General features: G+C 38.7%; 1 protein-coding gene across 1 annotated transcript; it reads right to left on the minus strand.

The window, feature by feature from the left end:
* Window positions 1-295: 295 nt before the first annotated feature.
* LOC140242487 (mitochondrial tRNA methylthiotransferase CDK5RAP1-like) lies at window positions 296-10,807 on the minus strand. The gene is made up of 11 exons (XM_072322220.1): window positions 10,335-10,807; window positions 9,185-9,288; window positions 8,281-8,416; window positions 7,110-7,320; window positions 6,517-6,637; window positions 5,410-5,667; window positions 4,755-4,852; window positions 3,992-4,178; window positions 3,103-3,252; window positions 2,320-2,466; window positions 296-1,584 (listed from the first exon to the last, which is right to left on the minus strand). Exons 1-11 carry the CDS (start codon window positions 10,762-10,764, stop codon window positions 1,465-1,467), a joined length of 1,962 nt encoding a protein of 653 aa, XP_072178321.1. The 5' UTR covers window positions 10,765-10,807; the 3' UTR covers window positions 296-1,464.
* Between the last annotated feature and the right edge of the window lie 919 nt (window positions 10,808-11,726).

Consider the following 11,726-nt stretch of genomic DNA (forward strand, 5'->3'; position numbering starts at 1 on the left):
ATAGATAAAAATGAAAACATAAATAAAAAAACAAAAAAACAACAACACAGACCAAACCACCCTACAGACAGATAAGGTAGCTTTAGAGAATGAAAGATCCGAGGGGTGGCAAATTTTGAGGCTTACCATTATAACTCCAAAAATTATAACCAAAACTCTTTCATACACAGTCAAACTCTTTTAAAAAACAAACACACACACACACACACACACACACACACACACACACACACACACTACACAGGTATCAAATCTCTGCAAAATTAGTGAGGCTTGTGATACCATATTATGGTATTTAACATGAGGTAAGCATTTTAATAGCATAAACAGTAACATTCATTCATCATCCCATCATCAGCACCACAGAAATCCTTTATCAGATGTCTATAGCGGTTAACTTTTACAGTCTTTTGTTTGCATACAGGTATAATTGACAGTTTGTTTCATTTGGCAATTCAGGGAATCATACACAGCACACAGTTTTATCTGCAAGGTGGTGCCTAAAATCCAGTTGACTCCTAGCTGTTATAACGAAGTCCTCTGGACTGGCAGTTTATTTTCGTTATATCGGAATTTCATTATAACTAAACAAATACACAATAAAAAAACAAAGAGTGGATAATATTGGGGCCTGAATCTTTACTTTGTTGTAAGCGGGATTTTGTTATATTAATAACCATGTTCATCATAACAGGAGTGCATTGTAGTCATTTCTTTGTGATTGGTTTATGCACCGTTGGTCAAGTAAGGTTTTTTCTTGACGATAGGAAACAAGTTAATCTTTTGTCTCACGAAGAAATCATAGTAGGTGTAACCTGCGTGCACGCACCACCGTGTCTCATTGTACCTGACGAAGCTCAGCAGTAGCGAGCATAACATCATACACCTTACTACGATTTCTTCACAAGACAAAAGATTAGATTGTTATCATCATAGAACTCACTGGGATGGTCAACATCTTCACAAGCTTGTTTCTTCTATGGTACCACCCACTTCCCTTCCAGAAATGTGATTGCTACTGACTATGATGCAAGTGAAAACTTAGTGTTGTAAGCCTCAAAGGTAGTGAGTTGAGCTGATTCACTTTTCAGATTTACTTCTTTGTTTCTCCTGTAATGACTGCATTCTGGTATAAATGGAATTGGAATTTCCATATCATTATAACTACCATTTTCTCTGTTTTCTAACTTTTGTTTGGCTCTACTCTTGTTGTAGTTGTTGGTTGTGTTGAGAGTGTACCCTGTACTAGGAAACCAAAAGACAGGTGTTACCATTACAGCAACAATGGAAACGACCATAGTGAACCTTGCAGTAATAAAGCTACTATAATTGCATTGGCCTAAATTGCAAACAACAGCCCTGATGTGTATTAAATCACACTGCATCATATCTGTGGCATGGGTAGAGGTTTGCAGGTGATTAGCAAATTTCCTTGTTGAGTCTTGAAAAAAATGTCTTTCATCTTCAACTGTGAGCTTCCAGATTTGCTGCTTGCTTGAAACTACTGCCGAAGGATGAAAATCTGGCCAGGGTGGTGTGGAACAGCGGACGTCCCTTCAGAACCTGTGAGTTTGAATCTGTGATCTGTGCAGAGAAGAACATGGAAAAAAAAAATGTGAGTAATCTTAATTTCCCTTCTTTTCTCATTTATGCACATATTTCTTTTTAAGTATGTATGCACGAAGAGTGCTTGCATGTGAAAATTCATGTGCATGTAACTCTTAATGATACATTCTTTGTATTCAAGCACACTGACAGAAATTGGATGACAGTTCCAGCAAAACTTATGAGTCTTACCAAGACATTTCATACCCTTCCCTGCTTAGACTGCTACCCAACTTCTGTGTTATTTTGGAAGTCTTCTTCGATTTCTGTGACACCAAATATTCTATCTGATGCAATGCTCTGTAATATTTCTATTTGCCTTTCACACAGATGTTAAAAGTGAACAATTTATGAAATTAAAAAACATGCTGTGAATTACTTTCTATTTGTTTGTTTATGGTTTGTTTGCTTTCAATTAGGCAAATATTGAAAATATGAAATATGAAATGAATATCATTCACTATCATATCATATTTCATTTATATATGAAATATATAAATGAAATACGAGAGCTAATGTTCTCCGAAAACAGAATTTCACTCAATATCTTAAGGACTACTAATTGTGAGGAAATCTCTGAAGACAGAAATTTCACTTAATACCACAAGGGCTGCTGATCGTGAGGAAACAAAGTTTAGATGGTAAAAACTCACAAGTTTAAAGAAGTTTACCTCCACACCTACTGACTGCCCACTCTGGACCCCGCCTACTCACCTCAACAGCCACATAATCTCCAGGGTTCATCCTGGAGTGACTGTTTCCATGACAACCATCAGACCCAGGAATTGCAACGTTGGGAATGACCACCCTCGTGTTGGCGTCGTTTCGACCCACCACGTCCTTGTCGGATCGTTTGCTTGCCTGCAGAAGAAAAGAAAAACAACAACCACAAAACAATTACAGCAAAAACAAAACAAAACAAAACAAAACAAAACAAAACAAAATAAAACCCTACACTGAAATAAAAAGCAGGTGGATGCATGTTCAACTGCAGAACTATAAAGATATCAAGTGCTGGACCCTCATCGAAATCATTCCACATAACTTACAGGATATCTGTACAATTAATGCATGCAAATAACAAATAATAACTTTTTTCTCATTTACATGCTCTGTTGTACTCTTCCCTGTTTTAAAGTTGACATGGAAGGAAAACTGGCATTGCGATCGTTATCACCACGCCGATTTATGCCGGTGCTGATGACGAGAAAATAGTCGTCATCACAACATTGTACAACTGTATGATAATAGACATGAGATGCCGCTACACAATGCCGTACCCCAGGTTATGACGGTACCCCGGTGAATGGCGTGACGAATCATGTGTCAGCATTTTGTGATTATATTTGGCTGTTCAGTAAATCCTGTATGCAATGAAGCTGGTGTGATTTGTGTCATTATAATTGTGCAACCTTAATCTGTAGGCCTACTGCGCTGTAAAAAAATACAAAAAAACCCCAACACATTCGTCAGTAAACATAAACTTTTTGTACTCACCCCCTCTATGAGAACAAGCTGTGTAGCACCAACTTGAGCCGCATTTATCTCCGCCATTCCATCCCGGCAGACCGCGATAATCTCTCGCAGTCGCCTCTGCTTCACCTCCTCCGGAACGTCATCTTTCATACGGTGATAGGCGTGGGTTTTCTGCACACAGGTAAAGGGAGGAGATTCACAATTTCGTTAAAATGTTAGCCAAATGACCAACTGCTATGGTTTTCTTTTTTTATTTGGCTTTAAAAAAAAAATTGCTCCTAATGACAGCAAAACATTCTGTTTCTGATTCTTTCTGTTCGTAGTTTGCTGATTGGCACATCTGCTGGCTTGCTTTGTGCACCAAGCAGGTACAACAGATGTGTTGCAACTACCAGTCCATGGAATAGGCATCAAGTTGGTTTCTCTAGCTTGGTATTTGGGGAACAGAACTGGACACTACTAAAATCACTTGGGGAAAATGCAGCTAAGTGCATGGGTCATACATGAATAACATAATAATACAGTATATTACAAAGTTCTGCACATTCATCGTTCTTCAGAGATGATAATGGTAACAGCTTATATCCAAACTTACAGGAAGATCAAAGTTAGTCTGACCATTATGCATTGTGTGGAAGTTTTGTTAAGCACTGGTTTGTACAGTCAATGTAATAAACCTCTTGTCACAGTGATCAACCTCTTGAAAACAAAACAAAACTGTCAATTACAAATTTGTTTTTACTTTGATCTTAACAGTAACTGGAAGCAATTCTGATCAAGTCAGACATTAACCCGTTGAGGACGAGGCAAGTGTCTATGGGAAAAGCGTTTTGCAGCAAAATCAGCCTGTCCTCAACAGGTTAATGTGATGACGCATGTGTAACTCAAAATCCTAGTCCTCCATCTTCACCTGCCGCATGCTGTAGGCAAACAGGAAGGCATAGTTGTACTTAACCAGCCTGAGTAGTGACATCGTGTCCTCGTGGTCAGCTTCCGTCTCACCACAGAACCCAGCGATGAAGTCACTGCTCAGTGCCACGCCGGGTATGTATGCCCTCACATGGTCCACCAGTTCGATGTAGGCCTCACGGCTATACCTAATAGTATGTGAAATGACAAAATACTTTATGCCTGTGAATTTAATGTTAATATGTATACAAGTTCATGGATGCAATGGGGTGGGGTTGGGGGTGAAGGTGCTTAACACTTTGAGCAAATCACAAATGGATCTCACAGAAATGATGCCTGTTAGACCAGGAGAATAAGATTTATTGATACAATTTAACATGTAATTTTAAATATGACATGGTTGTAATGGCTTTTGTCCTCCTGTTTTGCCACTTTGATCTCATAACCTTTGCCTAGGCATTACTAACATTTGCACTTTTCTTTAAAATCCATGTGGTTAAGATTGAGTATATATATCATATTCTACAGAGACTAAATCCCTGGATGTATCTCAGTCAACACTATGACTGAATATTGAAGTTTGACCCATTTATCCATAGCAAGGGCTATCTCTATACCATAATTTTGGCTAGTGAGAAATCTTAGATTGAGAAGTTTAATCAAATGGCTCCAGGAACTGAGCACACTATGTGTCATACATCTACATTGTATGACAAATTACCATACATCAGAGACAAATGAGTATGTGTCTCTTTAATTCTCACCCTCTTCTCATGTTCTGCAACACCTGTGTGCTTCCGCTCTGTGCAGGAAGGTGCAGCTGATTGCACACGTTGGGGAAGTCCCTGATGGCAAGAAGAACCTGCAGCCAGAGAATGACAGAAAACACATGCACTGAAACATTACCATGTAAACCTAATATGCATCTTCGCTTTTTGACATCTGTGAACATTTATTCTTTTCAGCAGCTTTTCTTGCAGCAGTCACTGTATTGTCACAATAGCCTAGACATAGCACATTATGGTTTTGTCATACTTACCCTTGTGGCTCCTCTCAACAGGACTGAGCAAGGATGGTTTTAATTCTTTTCACATGCAAAATCTACTCCCCCCACCTCCAGAAAAAAAATCTTACAAATGTCCCTACCAGACAAGACAGCATCAAGAATATTCTGAAAGAGGTTGTTCTGACACTACCAGATGCCATTTTGCAAAGTGAGATTTTGCAGAAATCTGTCAAGCTTGATAAACTACCGCAACAATTGGCAGCCATGACATAATCACCAGTATATACATATCTGACAAATCCCCTCACACAGTATTTGCTTGCAAAATGTATCCCAGCCATATAAGAATCATCTATAAATGTTATGAGGGCCTCTTTACTCATGGTTTCCATGGTCTTACTCCCAAGCCTTACCTCATCTGGAAAGTCCTTTGGGTGTGGCGATGTAAATCTGATTCTCATCTCCGGATCCACCTGGGCCACTTGCTCCAGTAGGTCTGCGAACCTCCTCCCGCCCCTCTTTGTCTTGTAGATGGTCTTGAAGCCCCTGGCAAGCTGCGTCGGCTTGTCACCACCGGGGGTGCCCTCACCACCGAGGCCGTAGTAGGAGTTCTCCGACACGTCTCTGTAGCTGTTCACGTTCTGGCCGAGGAGAGTGACTTCCTTCACTCCCTGTACAGACAAATTCAGATTTAACCTTACATAAAGAAAATCCATACCACTCACATCTATAGATTTTTATCTGGAATATGATTGATTGCCCTGTCTGTCGTACAACAGGGCTGCACACTGACAGTTTTTTTTTCTACTGGTCCAACCTGTCTTTTGGACCAGTAGGTACCCAGTTGTTGTTTTTTTCTATATTTTACTGGTCCATTCCTGAAAAAAAAAATTACTGGTCTGACAGTGATTCTTACTGGTCAGGGACCGTTGGCCCAGTGTCAGTGTGCAAGGTTACATACAACATCTGTGCATAAATTTTGATAGAATTTTGATCGATTCTTTGTAGTGAACATTGCACAAACAAAACAAATTCCATACTGACTGCCAAATGAACAGGCAAAGAATATATTGTGGTCACTCTGGTGAATAGGCACAAGAGATACAGTGTATTTGTGTTTCCTACATAATGAAAACCCATGGCTGATTATGCAGAATATAATATAGAACAACTACTAAACAAAATGAAATGAACAACAACAACAAAACTTGAAAACTCACTGAAGAAAGTGTGATATTGTAATATGTGGCATTTAAAAAAGCAATATAATTGGGAAAAGGACCTTTAATCCATCTGTATTTTGTATTGCTGTGTATTAATGAACAGGTGCACTTCTAACCTTTGATAACTTTACATGGATATGTAGAATATATAGAATAAGTAAAACCTAAACATTGCATATTGCCAGGCTTGTTCTGGCATACCTCTCTTTGACACTTGCCACACCATCCATAAAGAAGAAACGCTGACCATTTTGTGATGAAATCCCCTCATCTATTTACGTTCACTACACTAGTTACCTGATCTGAGAGAGCTCGAATCTCGTCCACGATGGAGCTGATCGGTCGACTCCGTTCCCTCCCCCTGGTGAACGGTACGATGCAGTAGCTGCACATGTTGTCACATCCTCTCATGATGGACCTGTCAAAAGAATACGGACATGTAATGTTGGTAGCATATCACCATGGCAACACAGTAAACAACATATCTCAAAAGGCATTCAATATTGTCAAGGGAGCATGGACAACTAGTAGTCATACAAGACCATCAGATATGACTCTCAAGAAAGACTACCACTGGATGGATATCTGTGCATATGAAAACCTCAAATAAGTGCAGCTTGAACTCCAAAGTTCATTGAACCTATATGCCAAAAGATTAAAAAAAAAACTGTTAAAAATTCATAAAATTTCTTAGATCACTACCAAAATTTAATCATCTGTTCCTTGTGTCATAACAAACTTTTCCTGCAAGTTTCATCCAAATCCAACTAAATTTCTTCTGCAAACAGACAAACAAGCAAACAAACACCGATAAAGACATACCAAGTAACTTCCTTCCTTGGCAGAAGTAATTTTACACAAGTGACTTGGCATTATAGAGGGTTACTCACACACAGGCAGCCTTGGAGTCCTGGTCCAATCTCACTGGCACAATGTCTGCATACGTCTCGTCCATTGAAAGCATGACGTTGATCGCTGTCTGTCCTGACTCGGCAACCGACAAGAGTCTTGGGAGATCACGGTAAGCGTCAGGCCCCGCGACAATGTCCACTGTCTTGCTCTGCTCAAGGAGCTTTTTCTTCAGCCTTTCTGCCATACATCCTGGGTTACGGAGAGAAATGTGAAAAGGGCTGTGAGATGTATTCAGTACGTGTGTTTGTCTGGGGGGAGTTAACACTTGTTGCATCAAATGTAAAGTTTTGTTACATGTAAAAATTGTGATCATCATTTTCTTGTTTGTTTCATTGCTTCTCATGATTGCAGTAAAGACATCCACTGCACCCATGCCACTGAAACAGAATGGCTGATGTGCTACATCTTTATGTAATCTAATCTGGATATAATTGTGAGCCAACACCACAGATTCACAAATACAGGGGTGACAAATTTTCAAACTTTCTCATATTTTGCATGATTTCAAAGTAACTTTCACAGAACTGTGTTTGAATGCACTCTTTCCATCAAAGGTAACTTGAACATAGTGTAGTGCTATTTTCTACACTGACATATGTCTACCAAAAATGAACATGGCTGAGTATGTTTATCCATAGCATTCATAAACTAGGTGGGGCCTTTACAAACTCTATGGAATTTTGAGAATCTCACAGAGAATAGGTTATTGGCATTGTTCGTGCAAGATAGCTTCAGAGAGAATTAACTGCAGGTCTTGTATGGTTGAGGGTATGCATGAACCAGTAATGCTGGTCAAAATCACATTTGCAAATTACATTTGACAACCTCTGGTGGATCAAGTCATTTACTACGTTTCTGTGGTACCTGCTCAAAGAGACTTTACTGGACAAAGAAGGGATGTACAGTTAAATAATAATGAGAAAATTAAACAATAATCAACAAAACAAATTCTCACATTAGAACATGAACAAACAAGGATGCTCAGATTCTTCAATTACATATGTAATATCCTTTAGAAAGTAGAAATTTGCTGCTTACTCATGAATTAACCCATTGAGGACGGTTTGATTTTGCTACAACATGCATTTCCCATAGACACTTGCCCGAGTATACTCGGGACTCGTCCTCAACAGGTTAAAATTCACTTACCAAGCAGACCAATCTTCAGAGGAAATTCCCCCTTTTTCCTCCTGTTTTTGAGTGACTGGAAGTGCTTGAGGCGATTCCATATTTTCTGCTCAGCATTCTCTCTGATTGCGCAGGTGACAGCCAGGATTACATCAGCCTACGTACAAAACATTTGAAACAGCCAATGCATATTTAATATCAAACTGTACCAAGTACCAAAATAACAAATTTGCATGAACAGCACATAAGAGAAGCAACCACGAGTTGTACAATTAATGGTTCACATTTGGGGAAAATTCACATGTCGGTTTGGGCAGAGAAGAGGAGTAGGAAGATTAGAATGGCGGAAAAAAAAAAAACACTCCAGAAAAAAAAGGAAAACAAGGAAAAGAAAAAGAGTCAAAAGTGGAAGGAATGAAGGAAGTATTCGTCTTGAATATAGTCCTCAAAACAATCACCTTTAATGGATAGACCAGAAAGGGCCTGTTAGGTGAAGGAAAGGCACAAAATGAATGACAATACCTTTTTTTTAAAATACAAAACCATCAGTTTATTTTTTTAAATGTGTAAAATGTCTTTAACATGCAATTTGAATTAATCTTTCTGTGCTTCTGCCTACCATATTTACCATGGGCGCCAGCGCATCTTCATTGTACATTGCAGCATCAGTTTTGATAAATTACAACAATCATCACAATTTCCCCTGTTTAGATGGGACTTGAAGTCTTGAATACCCTATCATACTGTACTGATGTACGTAACGAGCTTATGAAATGTAGCCCTAAAGAATTATTTTGAAACATGTGAATATCCTACATGTGTATGTAAAATGAACATTCAAATTGTTCTTGTGGAAGTACTGTATCAGTAAATTTGACTTTTGTTGTTGTTCTTGTTGTTGTTGCCAAGGAAACTCTTCTCTTACCTCGGAGATTTCACCTGTTTTCTTAAATCCACTCCTCTCCAGGATGGCCCATGCAATCTCTGTGTCACTGACATTCATCTGGCAGCCATAGGTTTCGAAGTAAACTGGGCACAAACAATTTGACAAAATGAAGAGGAAATTGAGACAAAGATTTCTTTACAAAATTATTTAATGCCATTCACAGTATCTGCAAGCAAACCCATTTACCAAAATTTAGTGGAAATGTATTTTGAGTTCATTTTTGTTCCCACCATTTCATCACTTGACTATTGTCAAATTTGGTTGTAACATCAAGACCGCAGCAAACACAAAAATATCTTGAATTGAAAGTTGTTGCTTTGGACAATTAAATAGTTTCTGCATGCTATTATAATCCAATTATATTGGCTCAATATGATACTTTTTGTGGGTTCAAACCATAATGATGTACACTGTAATTTTAAGCCAACAGTGGGCGGGCCATCTACATAATATGTACATGATTGTACAATCTACAGAGCTCTAGTAGCCTACTACAGTCCCAGAGTACAAAACTCTAGCACTATTAACTATACACAGCCCTGTCGCTGTACGTACATAGCGCGACAACAGCGTCTGGTCGGGCTATAGCACTATTTTACATAGTTCCATCAGCAACAGCTGTACAAGGAGGGCTCATCATATGAAAAAAAAAAGTAGAATTAAATTAAAGTACTTCACTGAATTAAAGAAGCTAGCTTTTAGCTAGCTAGGTAGTCAGTAGTGTCTAGTGATAATCGGAAATGAACATTGACCCTCCTACATAACATATTACACCTCGACTGTAAATAAACTATCCACAACTTACAAGCGTTCACTGTAATTTATCTTAAAATTTAAAAACATCCGATGTGGCATGTGGGGACTGATTTGTACGAAATTCTATATTTTACCTTTGAGGGAGGGGCCTAATTTTATGCTGACAACCATTAAAACCAATGGTACCAAAGTGTGATTGGGTCTGCCAGATTATATACAATACTTTGACTTGAGTTCTACTCTAGTTAGATTTATAGTTTCCAGTTTTTGTACTCTAGACCTATAGCGTGTAGATTCTATCTGTGTATCCCATAGCGAGTGAAGAGTGCCTTGTCTTATATGTGTACATTGCGACAGTCATTACTGACATTACCTTTTCTTGCTCGACCTTCAACAGCTTCAGGCAAATAAGGAATATAATCCCCTTTGCGAAAAATAACATCTTCTCTTGAACTGCTTTGGCTTTCTGCGATGAAATCGTTTAAGGAAGGACCGGATTCTACAGAAACTCGTGTACGACGGGGTGGGAGTTTGGTCGCAGGCCCGCCTTTGTCATCGGTCGCTTGAGAACTCTCGTCCCCGGAGTTCTGGCAGCGGCTACTGGTGCTCTTCGATGGTGATGAGTTTCCACGTGCAGTGCAGAAAGCAGCTGCCCTTGTTAATTGAGTACCATGCCTGAAAATCAGTCTAGTTTTGGCTCTCCTGCATCCACTTTGGTTTAAGAGGCAGAGTGTACATGTTCTCGTTCTTTGCTGAAACCTTGAGAGATACTCAGTCAGAAATAGTCGGCTGCTGAATGCCATAATCCCTATTTTTTTCACACTATCCACGCTAGCGCACCGTACATTTACATCATCATTGCGTAAATGGTATCCAAGCCGGTTAGACATTTTTAAGCCAAACACAGACCAAATATAGCCCAATGTTTATTTCTCAACGAGACGTAAGCGCCAACTTGTTCATATGGCCAGCATGCACGGTGGTGGGAGAGTATGCAAGCATGGCTAGTTTTTGTACGAATGCCCCTGAAAGTTTCGGGTACACCTATGGGGGATCTTCTTGTTTTTGGCGATTTCTGGCAAATGTGGTGAGAATACTCCTCACCCTGTCCAGTGCTTGACCCTCGAGTTTTCAATAAAGAAAAGAAGAATGAAAAGAGCCCAGCCTGAACACAAAATTTGTCCCACTTTTTAAATACTATCCTATCATCAGTCATTATCCATCCATGGAAATAAAATAGATCTTTTCCATGTTTTCCATGTTTCCACAATTAAATTTTATGTTACCTCCGAACTAGTTTGGCAGTTTTGTATCTTCATTCCTTGCTAGTTTGAAATTTATTTGTACAGTGTATCTACATCTATCCTATCTATCTATCATCTACCTATCTATCTATCTATCTATCATCTACCTATCTATCTATCTATCTATCTATCATCTATATATCTATCTATATCTATCTATCTATCTATCTATCATCTATCTATCTATCTATCTATCCACCTATCTATCTACCTATCTATCTATCTATCCTATCTATCTATCATACCTATCTATCTATCTATCTATCTATCTATCTATCTATCTACCTACCTATCTATCCATCTATCTATCTACCTATATCTATCTATCTATCTCCTCTATCTATCTGTCTATCTATCTATCATACCTATCTATCTATCTATCATCTATCTATCTATCTATCTATCATCTATCTATCTATCTATCATCTACCTATCTATCTATCTATCTATCTATCTACCTA

The sequence above is a fragment of the Diadema setosum genome, chromosome 19 (genome assembly GCF_964275005.1).
Source record: "Diadema setosum chromosome 19, eeDiaSeto1, whole genome shotgun sequence".
NCBI lineage: Eukaryota > Metazoa > Echinodermata > Echinoidea > Diadematoida > Diadematidae > Diadema > Diadema setosum.